At 44.7% G+C, this 23061-nt stretch overlaps 1 protein-coding gene across 2 annotated transcripts in view; it reads right to left on the bottom strand.

Annotated features, from left to right (window-relative positions):
* Positions 1 to 22789, bottom strand: part of niban1a (niban apoptosis regulator 1a) — a 225157-nt gene extending 202368 nt beyond the window's left edge. For both annotated transcript variants that reach the window (XM_038794649.1, XM_038794650.1), the window contains exon 1: positions 22580 to 22789. In XM_038794649.1, the coding sequence (XP_038650577.1) occupies positions 22580 to 22631 (52 nt within the window). In that variant the 5' untranslated portion in view covers positions 22632 to 22789. The remainder of the gene's footprint in view (positions 1 to 22579) is intronic.
* Between the last annotated feature and the right edge of the window lie 272 nt (positions 22790 to 23061).

Here is a 23061-nt window from a genome sequence, read left to right as displayed (position 1 = left end):
AAGGAATATTAGGAGAAAGGTTAAGAGGAAATATAACTTAGGAGAGGTGACTGATCGAGCTGTTAAGATTCAAAACAGAGGTATAAAAGCCAACATAAGTGTACTTTACCTGAATGGTCGTAGTATTCGGAATAAGGTAAATGAGTTGATGGCGCAAATCATCGTGAATGACTATGATTTAGTGGCCATTACTGAAACATGGTTAAAGGATGGTCACGACTGGGAGTTAAATATCCGAGGGTATCAAACTATTCGGAAGGACAGAGTGGATGGTAAGCGAGGTGATGTAGTTCTGTTAGTTAAGGATGACATCCGGGCAATAGTAAGGGATGACATCAGTGCTATGGAGGATAAGGTTGAATCCATTTGGGTGGAAATCAGGAATAGTAAGGCGAAAAAGTCACTGATAGGATTAGTCTATAGGCCACCAAATAGTAACATTATGGTGGGGCAGGCAATAAACAAAGAAATAACTGATGCATGTAGAAATGGTACAGCAGTTATCATGGGGGATTTTAATCTACATGTCGATTGGTTTAACCAGGTCGGTCAAGGCAGCCTTGAGGAGGAGTTTATAGAATGTATTCGCGATAGTTTCCCAGAACAGTATGTAATGGAACCTATAAGGGAACAAGCGGTCCTAGATCTGGTCCTGTGTAATGAGACAGGATTGATTAATGATCTTATAGTTAGGGATCCTCTCGGAAGGAGCGATCACAATATGGTGGAATTTAAAAAACAGATGGAGGGTGCGAAGGTAAAATCAAACACTAGTGTTTTGTGCTTAAACAAAGGAGATTACAATGGGATGAGAGAAGAGCGAGCTAAGGTAGACTGGGAGCAAAGACTTCATGGTAAAACAGTTGAGGAACAGTGGAGAACCTTCCAAGCGATTTTTCACAGTGCTCAGCAAAGGTTTATATCAACAAAAAGGAAGGACGGTAGAAAGAGGGAAAATCGACGGTGGATAGCTGAGGAAATAAGGGAGATTATCAAATTGAAGGAAAAAGCATACAAAGTGGCAAAGGTTAGTGTGAGACTAGAGGACTGGGAAATCTTTAGGGGGCAACAAAAAGCTACTAAAAAAGCGATAAAGAGTAAGATAGATTATGAGAGTAAACTTGCTCAGAATATAAAAATAGATAGTAAAAGTTTCTACAAATATATAAAACAAAAAAAAAGAGAGTGGCTGAGGTAAATATTGGTCCTTTAGAGGATGAGAAAGGAGATTTAATAATGGGAGATGAGGAAATGGCTGAGTAACTGAACAGGTTTTTTGGGTCGGTCTTCACAGTAGAAGACAGAAATAACATCCCAGTGACTGATAGAAATGAGGCTATGACAGGTGAGGACCTTGAGATGATTGTTATCACTAAGGAGGTAGTGATGGGCAAGCTAATGGGCTAAAGGTAGACAAGTCTCCTGGCCCTGATGGAATGCATCCCAGAGTGCTAAAAGAGATGGCTAGGGAAATTGCAAATGCACTAGTGATAATTTACCAAAATTCACTAGACTCTGGGATGGTCCCGGCGGATTGGAAATTAGCAAACGTGACACCACTGTTTAAAAAAAGAAGGTAGGGCTTCCGGTGTGGACCATGGAGTAAGTGGTCACACACAAGGCAGCTCCTGTCCAAGGTTACAGAAAAGAGCTCTTTTTTAATCAATACGGGGTGGAATTTTGATGAAAAGACGTAGGTGAATGCTGGAGGAGAACTTTCCCCCAGGAATGGTATGTCTCTTGGTTACCAGACCAGGCAGAAACAGTAAAAGATTTGGCTGAAGCTGCAGCAAAGAGAAAAGCCTCTTCCAGCATGCAGGCGAGGGAAGGGCAAGCTTAAAGGCCCCAAGCTGACTTGAGGGCCTTTATTAAAGATGAATTCTAGCAGCATAGGGAACAACTATGAAAAGATCTCACCAAGGCCATTGAAGAAGCGATGACGGCTGATTTCCGGTGATGGTGGGCGGGAGGCAGCCACGCGTTGGAGGGCTCCCGGTCGGGAACGGCATTGTCGGGGATTGACGCCCGGTCCTAGGGGCAGTGAAGGTCAGGAGAAAGCACAGGGAAGGGATATGTCGAGGACCAGTAAGAAAACGGCTGTGAAAACAGCTGAAAATCCATCGGGGAGTAGAAAGGTCACCGCGGGGTCACCAAGGAAAATGGAGGCTGGAGCACCAGGGTAGGCCGCATTGCTTACGGCTGAAGAAATAACTAAGGTGATGGCTGCGGAATTCGAAAAGCAGTTTACAAAATACATGGAGACTATGAGGAAAGAGATGAGGGAGGTTTTGAGTGTGCTGGTGGAAGAGGCGATTTCCCTGGTGACGACAGTGATGGCGAGCGCAGTGACGGAGGTGCGAGAGCAAGGGGAGGCACTGAAAGAAGTGGAGGAGACAATATTACAGCATGGTGATCAACTTACGTCGATGGGGAAGGAGATGTGGAAGGTTTGGAGATTAACAAGGATCTGCGAGGAAAAATGGAAGACCTGGAAAACAGATCCAGGCCACAGAATTTGAGGATTGTGGGGCTGCCCGAAGGAGTTGAAGGGCCGAGACCGACTGAGTATTTTGCCGCGATGCTGGCGAAACTATTGGGGGAGGGGGAGGATCCCTCCCGATATGAACTGGATCGGGCTCATCGGTCGTGGCGGCATGTACCAGAGGCGAGTGACGTAGGTACAGTGTGAAGGAGAAGGTCCTGTGCTAGGCCAAGCAGAAGCGGGTGGTGCAGTGGGCTGGAGCTGGTATACGTGTATACCAGGACTTTACGGTGGAGTTGGCCAGGAGGCGGGCTGCTTTCAAACGGGTGAAGAGGGCACTGTACATTAGCAAGGTGCAGTGCGGCATTGTATATCCAGCGAAGCTGAGGGTGACTTACAAGCTCAAGGACTTTTATTTTGGAACGGCAGAGGCAGCGGAGGAATTTGCGAAGGCAGAAGGACTGTGGCAGAACTGAGAAATTGAGAAATGGCCATGTGCCGATGTAACCTCATGACTGTATTTTCTTTTTTTTTGTTTGTTTGTTTCACTGCGTGCGGGTAAATGGGCTAAAGGAGCCGATGTTGTATATATTTGGACAAGGGAAGTGATGGGACTTTCACTCGAAGTGAGGGCTCTTTGGGGTGTAGGTGGCTATGCGGGGTTTGTGTGCTAAAAGAGGATTTCTGGGTTTTCCTAGGGCCGGGCAAGGGGGAAAGGGACCCGGGCGGGGGCCTCCGCGCCGGCCGGTTTAAGCCGGCCAGTGAACGGGAGTGAGGTGGGGGGAGGGGCTGCGGCAATCGGAGCCTGGCAGAACAGGGTCCGAGTGGTCTAGCCGGGTTGGAAAGTTGGGGGTAAGGAACCGAGGTTGGGGGAAGGAGTTTTACAAGAGTCAGTGGATGTGAGGAGTTGGGGAGGAGTGCGGGGGGCGGGGTTTACAACTCTTGGGTATCATGTACGGCACTCTTTCAGAGGTTGCACGGTGTTGAGTGTGTGTGTGTGTGTGTGTGTGGGGGGGGGGGGGGGGCGGGGGGAGTGGACTCTATGGTGACCATGGGCGGTCCCGGACTCCTTTTTTCTTTTTCTCCTTTGTTTTTTGTTTCCACCGTGGGAGGGTTTGTTTTATTGGATGCATATATTGACAGGTGGGCCGTTGTTTGGGATGGTGGGAAGATGGGATCGTTGTTATTGTTCAGGGGATTGATTTTGTATTTGTTACCATTTACTGTTTGTGGGTGGGATGTAAATTTTGAAGGAAAATGTGAAAATGGAGAATAAAAACATTTATAAAAAATGAGGTAGGCAGAAAGCGGGTAGTTATAGGCCAGTGATCTTAACTTCGGTGGTAGGGAAGATGCTGGAATCTATCATCAAGGAAGAAATAGCGAGTCATCTGGATGGAAATTGTCCCATTGGGCAGACGCAGCAGAGGTTCATAAAGGGCAAGTCGTGCCTAACTAATTTAGTAGAATTTTTTGAGGACATTACCAGAGTGGTAGATAACAGGGAGCCAATGGATGTGGTATATCTGGATTTCTAGAAAGCCTTTGACATGGTGCCACACAAAAGGCTGCTGCATAAGATGAAGATGCATGGCATTAAGGGTAAAGTAGAAGCATGGATAGAGGATTGGTTATTTAATAGAAAGCAAAGAGTGGGGATTAATGGGTGTTTCTCTGGTTGGTAATCAGTAGCTAGTGGTGTTCCTCAGGGATCCGTGTTGGACCCACAATTGTTCACAATTTACATAGCTGATTTGGAATTGGGGACCAAGGGCATTGTGCCCAAGTTTGCAGATGACACTAAGTTGAGTGGTAATGTAAAAAGTGCAGAGGATACCGGAAGTCTGCAGAGTGATTTGGATAGGTTAAGTGAATGGGCTAGGGTCTGGCAGATGGAATACAATGTTGACAAATGTGAGGTTATCCATTTTGGTAGGAATAACAGCAAAAGGGATTATTATTTAAATGATAAAATATTAAAGCATGCTGCTGTGCAGAGAGACCTGGGTGCGCTAGTGCACGAGTCACAAAAAGTTGGTTTAGAGGTGCAACAGGTGATTAAGAAGGCAAATGGAATTTTGTCCTTCATTGCTAGAGGAATGGAGTTTAAGACTAGAGAGGTTATGCTGCAATTGTATAAGGTGTTAGTGAGGCCACACCTGAAGTATTGTGTTCAGTTTTGGTCTCCTTACCAGAGAAAGGACTTACTGGCACTGGAGGGTGTCGGGAGGAGATTCACTAGGTTAATCCCAGAGCTGAAGGGGTTGGATTACGAGGAGAGGTTGAGTAGACTAGGACTGTACTCGCTGGAATTTAGAAGGATATGGGGGGATCTTATAGAAACATATAAAATTATGAAGGGAATAGATAGGACAGATGAAGGTGGGTTGTTTCCACTGGCGGGTGAAAGCAGAACTAGGGGGCGTAGCCTCAAAATAAGCGGAAGTAGATTTAGGACTGAGTTTAGGAGGAACGTCTTCACCCAAAGGGTTGTGAATCTATGGAATTCCTTGCTCAGTGAAGCAGTTGAGGCTCTTTCATTAAATGTTTTTTTGAAGAATAAAGGGATTAAGGGTTATGGTGTTCGGGCCGGAAAGTGGAGCTGAGTCCACAAAAGATCAGCCATGATCTCATTGAATGGCGGAGCAGGCTCGAGGGGCCAGATGGCCTACTCCTGCTCCTAGTTCTTAATTCAGTTGCCCAATTAAACTTCACAGTTTCTCTTTTTCCATCTTTGAAACCATTGCGTCTTTTTGTGAAATCTGGCCACGACTAATTGCTATTGGGCTGATGCTTTCCAAATAAGATTGCTGACTTAAAGTTGCCCCTAACTTAGACTGTCAGATTTCCAGTCCAATATATTTAAATGCACCAGAGCCTGACTTCCAACCCTGTATTCTTTCCTCAAACCAGAGATTACAATAGCTTCAAAATCACTAGTCCCACCCCATAAAAAATCACCAACATGCATCATAAAGATGTCAGAAAGATTTCCTTTATAGTGCCAGTAAAACATCTGCTTTCAACTGGCAACAGCCTAACCTTAACAATACTGACCTTACCGAAAAATACCAGACTCTAGACGCATCATTTAATCGATATACACATTTGTTCAACTTCCAGAGTACCCCTTCTTGTTAGCTGCCTCTTTTTTTATATAAATGTTTTTATTCTCCATTTTCACATTTTCCTTCAAAATTTACACTCCACCCACAAACAGTAAACGGTAACAAATATAAAATCAATCCCCTTAACAATAACAATGATCCCATCCTCCCACCACCCCACACAAAGGCCCACCTGTCAATATATGCTTCCAATAAAACAAACCCTCCCACGGTGGAAACAAAAAACAAAGGAGAAAAAGAAAAAAGGAGTCCGGGACGCCCATGGTCACCATAGAGTCCACTCCCCCCCCCGCCCCAACACACACACACTCAACACCGTCCAACCTCTGAAAGAGTGCCGTACATGATACCCAAGAGTTGTAACCCCCCCCCCCCCCCCCAACTCCTCCCGTCCCTGCCTCCTTCCCCCAACGTCGTTTCCTTCCCCCCAACTTTCCACCCCAGCTAGACCGCTCGGACCCTGTTCTGCCAGGCTCCGATGGCCGCAGCCCCTCCCCCCACCTCACTCCCGTTCACTGGCCGGCTTAAACCGGCCAGCGTGGAGGCCCCCGCCCGGGTCCCTTTCCCCCTTGCCCAGCCCTAGGAAAGCCCAGAAATCCCCTTTTAGCACACAAACCCTGCACATCCACCTACACCCCAAAGAGCCCTCACTTAGAGTGAAAGTCCCATCACTTCCCTTGTCCAGATATATACATCGGCTCCTTTAGCCCATACACCCGCACGCAGTGAAACAAAAAAAAAGAAATTACATCGGCACATGGCCATTTCTCAATTTCTCAGTTCTGCCACAGTCCTTCTGCCTTCGCAAACTCCTCCGCTGCCTCCGCCGTTCCAAAATAAACGTCCTTGAGCTTGTAAGTCACCCTCAGCTTCGCTGGATGTACAATGCCGCAGTGCACCTTGCTAATGTACAGTGCCCTCTTCACCCGGTTGAAAGCAGCCCGCCTCCTCGCCAGCTCCACCGTAAGGTCCTAGTATACACGGATACCAGCTCTAGCCCACTGCACCACCCGCTTCTGCTTGGCCCAGCACAGGACCTTCTCCTTCACACTGTATCTACGGAAGCACAGAGTCACTACCCTTGGCGGCTCACTCGCCTTTGGTACAGGCCTCCACAACCGATGAGCCCGATCCAGTTCATATCGGGAGGGATCCTCCCCCTCCCCCAATACGTTCACCAGCATCGCAGCAAAATATTCAGTCAGCCTCGGCTCTTCAACTCCTTCGGGCAGCCCCACAATCCTCAAATTCTGTCGCCTGGATCTGTTTTCCAGGTCTTCCATTTTTCCTCGTAGATCATTGTTAATCTCCAAACCTTCCGCATCTCCTTCCCCATCGACATAAGTTGATCACCGTGATGCAATAATGTCTCCTCCACTTCCTTCAGCGCCTCCCCTTGCTCCCGCACCTCCGTCACTGCGCTCACCACCGCCGTCATCACCGGGGAAATCGCCTCCTCCACCAGCACACTCAAAACCTCCGTCATCTCCTTCCTCATTGTCTCCATGTATTTTGTAAACTGCTTTTCGAATTCCGCAGCCATCACCTTAGTTATTTCTTCAGCCGTAAGCAATGCGGCCTACCCTGGTGCTCCAGCCTCCATTTTCCTTGGTGACCCCGCGGTGACCTTTCTACTCCCCGACAGATTTTCAGCTGTTTTCACAGCCGTTTTCTTACTGGTCCTCGACATATCCCTTCCCTATGCTTTCTCCTGACCTTCTCCGCCTTCTTTGCCCCTAGGACCGGGCGTCAATCCCCGACAATGCCGTTCCAGAATGGGAGCCCTCCAACGTGCGGCTGTCTCCCGCCCGCCGTCACCGGATGTCCCGTTAGCTGCCTCTTTAGGAGGATGGAGAAAAATGTCTCTCTGGAGCTGATGCTCCTGCAAAAAGGCAGCTTTTAGATCTATAGATTTGCATTCCCATGCCTTTGTGGCTAATAGAGCCAAGAAGATCTTTAAAATAACCTTTCCTGCCGAAGGTGAATCTACCCTTAAATCCTGATCTTCTAAGTTTTCTTCAAATCTCCTTGCCACAAGCCTGGTCTTTGCCTTATAGGTTCCATCCGGAAGAACCTTTTTTGTGCAAATCCATCTGTGGGATAGAGCTTTGTCCCCCATCTATCCAGTATTTCCGTCTATACCCAAAATTCACTCCAACTATGCAGTTCCTGCTGTTTGGCCTCTTTGATAAATTAGATGAAAAAGTTATTGGAAGCTACCAAAATCTCACGTGCATGTGGGCTTCTACTCCTATTAGTATTTGTAGTCTTACCCATGTTCCGAGACCTTGATAAACTACGTCCTCTCTCCTGCCTGGTATCTCGTTCTGTATTACTACTGCTTGATCTTTCCCTTCTACTGTGGGATGTCCTTTCAATAGTTCTCGACCTTTTCCTGCGGACTTGTTGACTATCCGATGTACTTTCTGAACTGGTACTGCATTTCTGTGCCCTCCATTTTTGAACTTTGTGTTCCCAATCATTGTCTTGACTCCCTCCCCTGAATGCTGTACATTCAACCAATGTTTATATTTTCTAGTGGCCTTCCCTGCTCTACTAATAACAGTTGCATCCTGCCATTGACTAGACCCTTCAGGCAAGTATATCACTTTTGTACCAACTTTTGGCAGTTGTCCTTTTGGAAAAATGGCCTGTTCTAATTCATCAGAAGTGTTGTGTTCCTCTACAGAATCCCTGTCTCTATCAGTTAACTGGTCCTCATAGTTCTATAACATGTGCATACCAGACGACCCTGGTTCCTCGTCAAGTCTGCCTGCTCTTGGTTTGGCCACATTTGGAATACTGCGTGCAGTTCTGGTCGCCATATTACCAGAAGGATATGGATGCCTTGGAGAGGGTGCAGAGGAGGTTCACCAGGATGTTGCCTGGTATGGAAGGTGCTAGCTATTAAGAAAGGTTGAGTAGATTAGGATTGTTTTCGTTGGAAAGACGGAGGTTGAGGGGGGACCTGATTGAGGTCTACAAAATTATGAGAGGTATGGACAGGGTGGATAGCAACAAGCTTTTCCCAAGAGTGGGGGTTTCAGTTACAAGGGGTCACGATTTCAAAGTGAGAGGGGGAAAGTTTAAGGGAGATGTGCGTGGAAAGTTTTTTACGCAGAGGGTGGTGGGTGCCTGGAACGCTTTACCAGCAGAGGTGGTAGAGGCGGGCACGATAGCATCATTTAAGAAGCATCTAGACAGGTATATGAATGGGCGGGAACAGAGGGAAGTAGACCTTGGAAAATAAGAGACAGGTTTAGATAAAGGATCTGGATCGGCGCGGACTGGGAGGGCCGAAGCGCCTGTTCCTGTGCTGTAATTTTTGTTCTTTGTTCTTTGTTTGCTCTGTCTAAATTTGAAAATTTGCTGTCTGTACCCATTATCCTTGATGAATGTACCCTAACAGTTTGATTGCCATGTTGCAAAATAATTGTTTTGCAATCTATGCCTATGATCTTCCCTGGGCCTTTCCATTCATTAAACTGTCTCTCTTATAGTATACTATATCTACTTGCTGAAAAACGGTATTTGATGGTCATACATTATGCCTTAAAGCTCTGCGAATTCTTTTAGAGACTTCTGCTTCCAAAAAAGCTTTTCTACTGCTATGTAATGCATTTAAATGCTCAGCAAAGGCAGAGCTAATTGTAGTCCCTTCCCAAGCTGGAGGGTGGTCATCCAAAATGAATGGAATTTTAGGATTTCTACCAAACACTAATTGATAAGGACTATAGCCCCCAACCATCTACAATGAATTATTTGCATGTACCGCCCATGCTAAAGCTGAATTTAGCTTGCAATTTGGTCTATCTGCCAAAATTTTCCGGAGCATGTCATCGATTACAGCATGGTTTCTTTCACAGACACCATTACTAAATGGGCTTTCCACAGCCGTATTCATAACTGTGATATTCACGTTTTCACACATATCCCTAAACTCATCATGAGCAAATTCTCCCCTATTGTCCGTTAGGGATTTTGCTGGTGGGCCCATTCCTGACCCTATCCATTTTTCCACGATTTGATCCAGAATTACTCTCTTTTCTTTACTTCATACAATCGTTGATTGACTAAATCTGGTTGCTAAATCTACAAAATGCAAACTAAATATATTATTGGCTTTATCCCAGATCTTAAGGTCCATGGCCACAACGTCATTAAAATCCCTGGCCAAAGGTAGGGTTACTATCGGTCGTGCTGGTGTCCTTCTGTACTTCCCACAAACTTCACAGCGATCACTAACCTGTTCTATCAGTTTAATATAGTCTTCATCCCTTACCCCTGCATCCTTTAATAAATGTTTCAGCCTCCAAGGAGACGGATGCGCAAATTGCCTATGCAGTTTTAATACAAGCTTTTTTCAGCTAAAGTCCGATTTTCAATTGCCATTAACACATCCTTAACAACTCTACTTTAAATATTATTTGTCAGTAATGGAATACAATAGTGTCTCGACTGTGTAAATTGTAAGTCCACCGTCTTTCCAAAAACTGTTGCCATATCCTGTTCCATATCCAGTTTCATGTGTGCTTTCTTCATCGACGGTCTGCTCAGAAGCAAAGGTATCTCACTTGATACAACATTCGTGCTAATGAAATGATTCACTCCAGCAATATTGCAAGGGATCACCACTATTTTCAGCGACTTCAGAATATTATCATCCCCAAACCTGAAACTTGTGGAACTTTCAAATTCCTTAACCTTGTTATGATTTTCAGCATTCAAGCAGTCCAGGTAACATTTTTTTTTAATTTTATTTTAAATTTAGAGTACCCAATTCATTTTTTCCAATTAAGGGGCAATTTAGCATGGCCAATCCACCTACCCTGCACATCTTTGGGTTGTGGGGGCGAAACCCACACAAACACAGGGAGAATGTGCAAAGTCCACACGGACAGTGACCCAGAGCCGGAATCGAACCTGGGACCTCAGCGCCGTGAGGCATCAGGGCTAACCCACTGCGCCATCGTGCTGCCCATCCAGGTAACATTTTAACCAGTCAATCCCACACACAGTAGATGTGCAGCCACTGTCCAATACAGCACAATTGAAAAATTCTGCAACCGACACCCTCATTACCGGCGTAAAACTGCTTGTTAATAGGACAATGTCTTCTTTCTGGTCACTATCTTTGACCTCTTCTGAACTCTTTATGTGTCGCTTCAAACACTATTGTAACGTGTTGGACAGTTGAAAGCATAATGATATTGAAAGTCACACCGAAAACATCGATTTATCATCCCCCTTGCATTTCTGGGGTTCACCTTCCTATTGGAGGTTCTAACTGGGTTTCTGTCTTCATAATGTCCAGGTCCCAATCTAATTCCATAGTCTTGTAACCTGTTTGTAGCCGTATGATTTCGCCATCCTGTTAGTAGTGTATCTTCCATGTTCTGCTTTATTGCAGGCCGACCTATTTGGGTCATCAGAGAACTTTTTTAAAGCTTCTGTCATCTGATCGAATAAGATATGCTTATCTGCAAACTGAACTCCTGTCAAAACCAGGAGCCTATCAGGGCTAAATCACTGGCTTTGAAAGCAGACCAAGGCAGGCCAGCAGCACGGTTCAATTCTTGTACCAGCCTCCCCGAACAGGCGGCGGAATGTGGCGACAAGGGGCTTTTCACAGTAACTTAATTTGAAGCCTACTTGTGACAATAACCATCTTCATTCTTCATGTTGCTCACTGTAGCACAGTCAAATAATTTAAAGGCCATCACAGACTGTGGAAATTCCAGGTTGTATTTCTGCACCGTCTGCCAAATTCCATTATATAGTCTTCAATGGAGAAATCCTCTATTTCCCGGAACCTATCAAAATCCGACCATGCTTCATATGCACTTAACAAGTCATCCTTTTTATAAATCGTATCCATATAATGTAATAGAGTCTGTAGACCTTCTTCTGAGTTTAACTCTTCCAATTCCAGCTCAGAAAACACTTTGCTCCGGATTTTACTGTCAGAAGGTAGAGAAAGAGCCAATGCCATATCTTGTTTTCCCAAGGTAGTTACCTTAATCCAGATAACTACTGCACTTCTCCATTGGTCGTACAATCCACTTTCAGAAAATAAGGGAGGGGTAGTCATATTCGGCCATCTTTAACCTAGGTTCAGCCATATATCTTCTTTTTTCCTCTCACTCACTCCTTGGTTTGGTCTGGAAAAGTTGTATCTTTCAACCCTTCACATTTGCACAGCAACCATTTGTTAGGCGTTTAGCTGCTGTTGTATAAAGAGTCAAAGGTTCTGCTCCTTTTCACAAACACCTTTATTTCACCGCTGCCTCACAGTGCCAGGGACCCAGGTTCGATTCCCACCTTGGGTGACTGTGTGGAGTTTGAACTTTCTCTCTGTGTCTGCATGGGTCTCCTCCGGGTGCTCCGGTTTCCTCCCACAGCCCAAAGATGTGCAGGTTAGGTGGACTGGCCATGCTAAACTTGCCCCTTAGTGTCCAAATATGTGCAGGTTAGGTGAGGCTATGAAGTTATGGGAATAGGTCAGGGGGTGGGCCTAGGTGTGGTGCTCTTTCAGAGGGTCGGTGCAGACTCTATGGGATAAATGGCTACCTTCTGCCCTGTGGGAATTCTGTGACTTCCTCCAGAGTTCAGGATGGAGGCTGTCCATATCCCTGGACTTTGGAACACCACATCAGTGGGTCGGGGAGCAACTACAGGTGGACCTTTGAATTTCTGTGCCCTGAAGAGGGCCCATCTTCCAGCCTCAGAATGTTCCTGAAGATCCATCTTCATTCTCAAGAGGTCCATCTTCTGGTTTCAGAGTGCTCCCAGAGATCTATCTTCATTTTCAGGAGGTCCGTCTTCAATCTTCAATCATGGGTCAGTGACGTTGGGCACCTTCTCAATATGGTGCCCAGACATAATGATGGATTACGTGCCCTGCCGCACTCCTGAAAATAGCATAAAATATCCAAGTGCATGATTAATGTGGTCTGAAAGGAAGATTTGGCATGTTTTGCCAAAGATTTGGCCTGCCAGTCGCCACTGCAGGATACACTCCACATTCCCCAACCCCACCACAGCACATAGTCTCAAACTGGGAGAATTCCACCCAGTGTTACTGAAGCATTGTCTAGTATTTTGTCAGGTTGGAGGAAAACACATATTGTTAAAATGTTTACAGTCAACTGAAGGAATTTTAGCTGGACTTGCATTGATCTTTTTAAGATAATTTTATTTAAGGTGTATAAGAACTTGGCACCTACACTGTACTCATAGAAGAATGACGCTGAGGCTGTAGATTTAAACATAGGCCGAAATGTTCCCGTCGGTCCCAGCAGCTGGATTCTCTGTCACGTCCTCTGGCAGCAGAGGATGTAAACAACGGGGAAACTCATTGGCATCGGCGGGACTGGAACATCCTGCCAATGGCCAATGATGAGCCACCTCCACCACCTCAAAATTCAACGTGGCAGGTGCGGAAAATCCCAACAACAGATTTTCCAATCCAAATGCACTGGCAGACAATGTGTATTTAATAGTGTTTCCCGTTGTCTGAGAGGCAGCATAAACCATGTGCACAAATTAATCCTAACAAAGTGGTGCAAAATAAATCTCACATGATATTTATAATTTCAGCCCAAAAACTACAAATCAAAGACAATGTACCTTTAAATCTTCAGTGCTATCATGACAGACCCCGGCAATACTGGACTCACATTTATACGGGTGCGAAAGGTTACCAAAATAACATGTACCTTCATTTTCATACATTTACATTTTATTATAATAAAGCTCCAATCTGCTTTTGGCAGGAGGTATGATTTGGGAAGGTTTCTGGCCTCCTCCACGGGGGTTGACACCACCACTGCCACAGCATGAGTCATTGAGAAGTTTTAATTTTAGAATAGTTACCAGGAAAGCTGAATCTGAATTATAAATATAAAGTATGTTGTTTTTTGCACTACTTTATTAGGGTTAATTTTGTGTAATTGTTAAGGGATTAAACTCATGCTGCCTCTTACGCAGCCAGAAACACCAGCTACATACATGGTGTCATTCCCTTTTGTGATTCATTACAGTGCTCTGTGACTGTTGCACTGCACCATGGTGGGAGTTGTAACTGTTATTCTCCATCCACCAAGGTGAAATGAAGAGTACACACTGACATTTGCACAAAATATAACAGCTCAGCTGGACCTCTCTGACACCTGTATCTATTTTGGAGTCAGTAGGTTTCAGTCTAACTCAATGATTCGCTATTGCGCTGCTACGCCTTACATTTTGGGGAATAGAAACAAGCTATTTTGCAACTAACCACATCTGTCATTCTACTTATCTTGCCTGGCTTCTATATTACATTCCATGCGTAAATTATATGCTTATGTCATGGATCAGGCCAGGAAATGGTTCAATTTATTTTACATTGTGAAAGCATAGTGCATTGCTTTGTCTTTCCTAATATTTTGGGTGCACGTAAAATGTAAACTATGGCCAACCTTGGGCATTTTAAGATAAAGGAGCATATTCAACTTAAAGATTTTTTATATCAGAGGGTGGCACTGTGTCGCAGTGGTTAGCACTGCTGCCTCATGGCGCGGTGGACCCATTCGATCCTGGCCCCGGGTCACTGTCCGTGTGGAGTTTGCCCATTCTCCCCGTGTCTGCGTGGGCCTCACCCCACAACCCAAAAAGATGTGCAGAGTAGGTGGATTGGCCACACTAAATTGACGCTTAATTGAAAAAATGTTTGCATCAGGAATTTGCATATAATTTGATATCAGATTTAACAAATAATCCGATTATTACATTTATTCATTTTGTTGTAGTAATAAAATATAGATAATCCTGCTTATTTACAAATAAAACTGAATAATTATTGCAGTGAGCTTTGTTCAATTAATAAACCTGAGCTGTACAAATGAGGAGCATCTCAATTTTGATGCATAAACTGTGCTGTTAGACATTGTTGGTCAAGGTAGTAATAGGGATATTATAATTGGCCTCAATATTCTTGGGCTAAAGGAAGAGAAAATAAGTGGGACATCTTTACCTCACCATCTCATTACACAATCTCCTTCTCATCATTCTCGATCACTCTGAAGTACTTGTTCTGAGATGTCTACAGCACAGAAGTGGGTTTCTCATTGAGCCTGTATCATGTCTCTAAAAGATCTTTCCAATTAGTCCCAAACTGAGAGCACAGCAATGTTTATTATTTTGGAAGCACTCCCTCATCTCCCATTGTCTCTCATTTGTCTTATCACCTTCATGACACAGTTCTAATCTATTCATATAAAAGACCCAAAATCCTAGTAATGATTTATCCACTCTGCAAATCCTCCCAATCAGCTATTCCCGTTTCTAAAAACCTGTTGTAAATCTTGCCAATGTGATGTCATGTCGGCAAGGGGGGAGTTCCCAATATGGGTGGGGAAACAATACGGCATGGGGAAGCATGCCGATGACATTTAAATGTATTGAATCGTGGATAGTCAGAAGCTTTTTCCCAGGGTGAAACAGTCAGTTACTGAGAGTCATAGGTTTAAGGTGCGAGGGACAAAGTTTAGAGGAGATGAAATGAAATGAAAATCACTTTTGTCGTGAGTAGGCTTCAATGAAGTTACTGTGAAAAGCCCCTAGTCACCACATTCCGGCGCCTGTTCGGGGAGGCTGGTACGGGAATTGAACCGTGCTGCTGGCCTGCCTTGGTCTGCTTTAAAATAAACCAGCCCCTTTGACGAGGGAAATTTTTTTTACACAGAGGGCAGTGGCTGCTTGAAACTCGCTGCCGGAGGAGGTGGTAGAAACAGGTACGATAGTGATGTTTAAGGGCGTCTTAACAAATACATGAATGGGATGGGAATAGAGGGATACGGACCCCGGTGTGTAGAAGATTTAGGTTAGATTAGCAGCGTGGACGGTGTAGGCTTGGAGGGTCGAAGGGCCTGTTCCTGTGCTGTACTTTTCTTTGTTCTTTGTTCTAATGCAGTTATTATTTCTTAAAAGCTTTACACAGAAGAAGTACAGTATCTCAATGCCAAGACTGACTTAATAATACAGGTAAGCTGGCAGGATATCAGAAGGTACAATGGGCCTTCCCTTCTTGTCAGGTCAGGCATGTCGCTGAAATTTGTTCTGAATCAATTCTCAGTTTTCAATTATTCATCATAGAACCCCTTACAGTGCAGGAAGAGGCCATTCAGCCCATTGAGTCTGCATCGACACTTCGAAAGACCACCAATCCCCCACCCTAAGTGACAATTTAGCATAGCCAATCCACTTAGCCTGAACATCTTTGGACTGTGGAAGGAAACTGGAGCACCTCGAGGAAACTGACGCAGACATGGGGAGAACGTGCAAACTCCACACGTACAGTTACCTGAGGTCTGAATCAAACCTGGGTCCCTGGCACTTAGAGTCAGGGTAGTTCACGTCCACATTAACCATGAGCAGGCACAGAGTCTCGCAAGAGCTGGTAAATGAGAATGTTGGGTCATTTTCAGATTTTCTCCGTGCTCCCGCCAATGACATAATGCCCAGGAAGGTCGCGAACTTCATTTTTATACATTTAAATGACATTAGCGGGCTTCCCGGGGCTGTATCGTCCCCCAATATTGGGAATTCCCCCCTTTTCGTTGTGACATCACATCGGCAAGATTTACAACAGATTTTTTAAAATGGGAATCAGGCATGTGCATGTTGGGGGACAGGAGTCTCTGTGGGGGGATTTTTTAAATGGGTATTTTTTTAAGCCCAATCTCTGGGGAGCTGGCATTGCTGGCTCTTTTCAGGCCTTGCCCAATCAGCTGGATAGTGGCAGAGAGGCCTCCAGCATTTTATTTTACTAAGTGTTGGACAATATGGAGAGAAACATGGCAGCTTCCTATTAGGTTGAATACAACCACTTTCACTTTACCACACAAGCCCATGATTAAAGGAGCACAGGTCTCGTTGACATCATTGGAGTCCAATCTGCCAGTTTCCGATATTTGTTCAGTTCTGCTCAGAAGAACTGATTAAGATGGAAGCGGGGCGGGGGCACACTGACGGTCAAGGACTTCTATGTAGGGCGCAGACTGGCGACACGGGACGAACTGATGAGGAAGTGGAAACTATCAAAAAGACAGGAATTGAGACACCTCCAAATAAAGCACTTCCTCCGCAAAGAGACAGTAGGGTACCCCGGGGCCCCAGAAAGCACACTACTAGAGGACATGATAGGCACAAGCAGCGAGAGGGGGGGGGGGGCTACGTGGGAAAATATACGAGCAGTATATCATAGACCGATCCAGAGGGCAGCAAAATGTACATACAGTTAGTCAAATGAAGGACAAAACAAACCTCTCAGTAAAATAAAGCAAATTGGCGCGGGCAAGAAAAACGTAATGTATATAAGTAACAACTGTTTATAAATATGAGAACAGCCATTAAAAAGATTTAGAAAAAAAAGAAGAACTGATTAAAATCGTAGCCTCTGGGAAAAATGAGGGGTGTTGTTGATCGGTGAATTCAAATGTCGACCTGCTCAATTTCCACTGGGCAAGCAGGGTTAAAACTAGCATTTAAGATTTTCCCACCTTTCCCATAGACTAACTGGCCTATAGTTACCAGATGATCTTTCTCTCCTATCTTGAACAAAGAAATTACATTGCCCACTCTTGACTCTAAGAGTAAACGATAGCATCATTTACATATTTTTTGAAATATAAATTTACAGTACCCAATTATTTTTTCCAATTAAAAGGCAATTTAGCATGGCTAACCCTGCACACCTTTGTGTTGTTGGGATGAGACCCACGCAGACATGGGGAGAATGTGCAAACTCCACACGGACAGTGACCCAGGGCTGTGATCGAACCTGGGTTCTCTGTGCCGTGAGGCAGCAGTGCTAACCACTGCACCACTGTGCTGCCCTACCATTGGCATAATTAAGGAAATTGAAAATATGCTAGATCCTTTATTATCACTGTCTGACATCTTGGATGGCCTACAGTGTATGCCATCAGGACACAAGCCACTTTGAATTTGTCTCATTACTTTAGAACTATTTCCTTTTCTACAAATAGCTCTACTAGTTGTTCCCTCCCACTCTTCTGCATTCTCACTTCCATCATTTGTGCAAAAGCAGTCAAATGTTATGTAACATTTCTACCATCACATCATCCTCCACAACTGGCCTCCCAACTTCACCTCTGAATGAACCATACTCTCTTAAAGTAACATACACACACTACGAAACTTCACATTACACTCAGGTAAGGCAATTCCAGCTCCCATGGCACCTGCTTGCACAAGCCCAACTCTTTCCACCACTCTAACATATGCACATCCCACATTTCAACTCTCCCAGTACAATTGCTACATACTCCTTCATTGGCGGACTTACCTTCATACATAACTTTTCCCTCCTTTGGCTTGCAATAAAATAAATTGTTGTGTTGAAATACACTCAGGTGCTTGCCTCATGTTTTGCTATTTATGAACATTACACTAAGTCAGGATATAGACCAGGGGTGGGCAAACTACGGCCCGCGGGCCGCATGCGGCCCGCCAAAGGTATTTCTGCGGCCCACCAAGTCATTAAAAAAAAAAAAAAATTTTTTTTTTAAAAAAATGTTTTTCTAAGGTTAATGGGGGGGGGGGGGGGGCTGTTGGGTTACTTACTGGTATAGGGTGGATATGTGGACTTGAGTAGGGTGATCATTGCTCGGCACAACGTCGAGGGCCGAAGGGCCTGTTCTGTGCTGTACTGTTCTATGTTCTATATGAGGCGCCCAGAATCATAACCGGGTGAAGTAATTATTTTACTTAATATACTATGCGGCCCTTTGTGAATTGTGAATTTCTGAATGTGGCCCTTGCACGGAAAAGTTTGCCCACCCCTGATATAGACCATCCAATAGTTGAGACTCCTGGTATGGTTCTGCTCTGCCAACATGATGATTGACTGCGATGGTGGCATAACAGCTTGCCCTCCTTCTACTTTGGTTGCTTAAGCCATGGTGTGCAGAAGGAGGAGAAGCTGTTTTACTACCAATCAGTTGATGAAGACATCCTGCAGAATCTGCCCTTTGATGATCCGTTGCAGCAGTAAAAGTCTGCTTTGCATATTTAGAAGGACTAGATATCCTGGGAATAAAATAGAAATTCATAAAAGGAAAATGCTGCTGACGCTGGAAATTTAAAGTCAGAACAGGAGATGCTGGAAAAACTCATCTGGTCTGACAGCATCTGTGGAGAGAGAAACAGAGTTCATGTTTTCAAATCCATATGACTCTTCCTTGGAACTCTGAAGAAGAATCATACAGACTTGAAAAGTTAATTCTATTTCTCTCTCCATAGATGCTGCCAGATCTGCTGGTGTTTTCCAGCATTTACTCTTTCTATACATATATGTCAGCAACTGCTTGGTTGGTGCCTTTAGCACAATGTGCAGGCTGTTGTGGAACCTTAGAGAACCAAACTCTCCAGATCCCTGGCTCTGTGCCTTTGTTAGCTGGGCGGAATGTGAAATCAATGAAGTAGGGCATCCGTCACCTGCCGGATTAATGTTCTAAAAATTCCCTGGTTAACGTTAAACAGATATCCTGTGTAGAACTGGGAGAATCCAGAGCCATAAAAGTTGAGCACTGTGATCACTTTAATTGCCATGGACAGAGCCATGGAGCAAATCTGAAAATGTTTGTAATGAAGTTGGCAGAGATTCCTAGTGACATCATTAGAGAGGTGCAGCCATTGGAGGCAGTTATTTGGAGAGATCTCTGTAGGACTGGTGAGACTTTTACTCACATTGGGGAGGGTGATAACAGATGGGCTGTTCCAGTCTGCCAAGCTTCCCGCGTCTCCTGGCCTGGACACAATGTTACTGTAACCCCCTCCTCCATTATGATGGGCACATAGTGATGCTTTCACCAGGAAACTACCCCCTGTCTGAAGTTGACCTGAATTTGGGTTTGCTAGTGGAAGTTGTTGGGGTCGGTGTGGTGGGTGGGAGGGAGATAGGCGAGAAGGAGGGTGGCGTGGAAGGGCCCAAAATTTGTTTCTGGGGTGAGAAGAACGCTCTCCAGGAAATTTTGACATGGGTGTCCTTGATTTTAAAATGTGTAGCTCTTATTTCATGTTCCTCGGAAGCCTGCAATCATTTGGTGCCGTCTTGAGCTCATGTACAGCGTGTGAAGTTAAGTTACATCATTTGTAGGAGTGACATAAATGCAGGATTCTTCTATGTGCTTGAACAGAGAGCTAGGGAACTCAATCCTGAACAACATTGTCAGGCAGAAGATTTATCCTGCTGGATAAAAATGAGTAATTTAGTACTTGGCAACAAGAGTGCTTAAGCAGCGTGAACATGCTTATTTCTTTGATAGTTTTTAAAGTAAATTTAGAGTACCCAATTAATGGGCAATTTAGCATGGCCAATCCACCTAACCTGCACATTTTAGGGTGGGGGTGAAACCCATGCAGGCATGGGGAGAATGTATAAACTCCACATGGACAATGACCCGGGCCATGATTCGAACCTTGGTCATCAACATTTCTTTGATAGTTTTAGTACAATACTAACAGGGCTGGTTTAGCTCAATGGGCAGGACAGCTGGTTTGTGATGCAGAACAAGGGCAGCAGCGCAGGTTCAATTCCTGTGCCAGCTGAGAATTCTGAATTCTCCCTCTGTGTACCCGAACAGGCGCTGGAATGTGGTGACTCGTGGCTTTTCACAGTAACTTAATTGCAGTGTTAATGTAATGACAATAAAAGATTATTTATTTATTTATTATTTATAAGTGCTGAAGACGGTGAGAAGGACATTACAGAAAGAACATGAAAATGCTTAGAATTGGGGGGGAGGGACTTTCAGCCCGTCAGGCCAGGACAGAAACATGTGCAAAGGTAATAAATGCAAATACATTTTATCAAGGCAGCTGATATGCCATGAAATTCTCAGTATATTTAATGATTGTCCAGCCAGTTACTGTTAATTTTACATTTCACGTTCGCTTGTGTGCTGTTAAAAGTCCAAGTGCACTGGTTCTCATTTGTTCAGCGTGTTAAAGATATCGTCCAATCAGAAAACTGTTAACAGAGTGAACTGGGACCGCCAAAGGGACTACCAGGCAGTGAATGCCGGATCTTGGGACCGAAGGAAAGGCTGTAGGAAACTACAGCACGAACAGAATCCAGGGCGAAAGAGCAAATGGAAATCCACCTGATTGATGAAATGTAATAGCTGATATTACAACTAGAGAAACTGAGTTGAAGGTTGCCATTTGGTGAGCTCCCTCTGCCAAGTCCACCTTTAGTGTCGGCCAGCCAATGGGGTGCATGCAATACGCCCACAGAGTTTTTCATATTTCCCATGCTGTAACCATAAAGGCATTTTCCACCGATATGTTCCAAATTTATTAGCATTGCTTATTTCTTCCTTTTGTTAGCAGATGTTTGGGAAGCACGCGAGATTGCAGCTTGAATGCAGAGGGACTATTGTGGATTCAGTACAGGGATCAGCATGAATGTGTTGGCGGACCAAACGCCACGTCTCCTCCGCTCGGAGAGTGTTCTTGGTGTTTCCATCGTTACGTTGACCAAGGTCGTGAAGTTTGGCTGTCAGGCCTGGAGTGACGCCAAATAGCATCAATGACCAGTCGACAATAAAGTCTCAGAACTCAGAACTGCTTCTGGAAATTGCTACATTGACAACCTCATCCAGAGAGCAGTTAGAGAGCGCGCCAATATAACGACAGCGGGCTTCAACACTTGAGACACATGACTTTGCCTCCACTCCACTCGACTGGGAAGGCAGGCAAGTACTGACAGGAATCTCCGCGATGGCAGACTCAGCTCCTGCCACGTGTTCCTGAGGTTGAAACAAACGCTAACAATCTGAAAGAAAAGCAGGTTTACTGCTCTGAAATGCCGATTGTCAAACCTAGTTCTGGTAAAAGGTCACAGAGCTCAAACATTAACTCTTGTTTCTCTCTCCACAGATGCTGGCAGGCCGCTGACTATTTCCAGCATGTTCTGCTTTTTGTCTCACACAGTTCCACCGATGCACCTGAGAAGCTCCAACACCAATTCAACACAGTTGTTCCTTTATCCTGACAGGTGAACCGGGGGAACAGTTCAAATGACGCTGCCCCCCCCCCCCCCCCCCCCCACAATCCTAAAACACCGATAACCTCTCTCAATCCTTCACCGTTAAACCGGTTGAACTGCGTCCACAGCAATACTCGCAATTCCAAACACACAGCACTAGCAACACACAAAACTCCACACTGCAGTCCAGCTACCGTTTATACACATCAGAAATAATTAGCAGAAACCGGTTGCCAAAGGCACTCGAAAGGGTAAACTTCCAGGACTTTCTGGTAACCCGTTAATAATTAAAACAAGAGTAAAATTTTGCCACACGTTAATAATTAACCCTTCTGTATATATGAATAAAGTGAAGACGTCCTTTTTGTAGGAAGCAAATAGTGCTTGAACTGGAAAATAAATCAGGGTTGTTAAAGGTTTTTTGCAGACATAATGTGGGCAATGGAACTCGGCATGAATCATATCTTCCACAGGAGTTCAGAGTTGGGTCTCCCTCCCCACACACGTTGACAATTACACTAAACTTTACTAAATTTCACAGTTCTGTCGGATTTAAAGTTGTCGGTGCAAAGTATCTGGACCTTAAAAGGAAATTGATTATAAGGGAGAATGCTTGGAAGGGAATCAGTCATCTCCACAGGGCTCGGGGACACACACGTCTCCCGTGGAGTGCCAGGCAGACAGACATACTACCCTTCTGGCCAATTTCATTTTTTGAAAACAGTTAATTTATTTGGTTGTATTTTCTTTCACAGCACAGACGCTTCAATTTCCATCCACGCCCGCCCTGCTATCTTACCAAAAGTTTACATTTCACTGGACACTTAATCAGATTGAGCTACCCGACACAGCGCAGTCATTTCCCCGCCACCGGCAACGCAGAAAGTTTCATCGTTGCAATTAAATCGTCCCCACCTCTGATATAATTGCATCTGTTCTCATCCAAGCTGGAAACAGATCCACCCATTCTGTCAGGAAAGCAATTCTGGTTGCAGAATGTCTTTGTTTTGTTCCTTCTCCCAGCGTTGACTATAAAACGGGACCTCAGCTTTCTGTGAAGGCTGCGTCAGTTCCTCGCTGTCCACGGTGCAGCGAATGTCCCTTTACTCTGATGTTCGCTCTATTATAATGAACTTCCTGAAAAAAGTTACCGCCTTCGCTCCACCCCTTTGCTTAAAGCTCAATTATACTGGCCACACACAAGAATAACGGTTGGTAACTAAATCCAAAGCGATTCTATTTGGAAAATTGCACCATGTGATAACAATATTTGTGGAGGCGAATATTCACTATGAAGACTTTAGAATATAGAATATATAGAATATAGAACATACTATGCAGAAGGAGGCCATTCGGCCTATCGAGTCTGCACCGACCCACTTAAGCCCTCACTTCCA

The sequence above is a fragment of the Scyliorhinus canicula genome, chromosome 4 (assembly GCF_902713615.1).
Source record: "Scyliorhinus canicula chromosome 4, sScyCan1.1, whole genome shotgun sequence".
NCBI classification, from domain to species: Eukaryota; Metazoa; Chordata; class Chondrichthyes; order Carcharhiniformes; family Scyliorhinidae; genus Scyliorhinus; species Scyliorhinus canicula.
The sequence above is the reverse complement of the archived record's forward strand: the minus strand, read 5'-3'. Positions and strand labels throughout refer to the sequence as shown.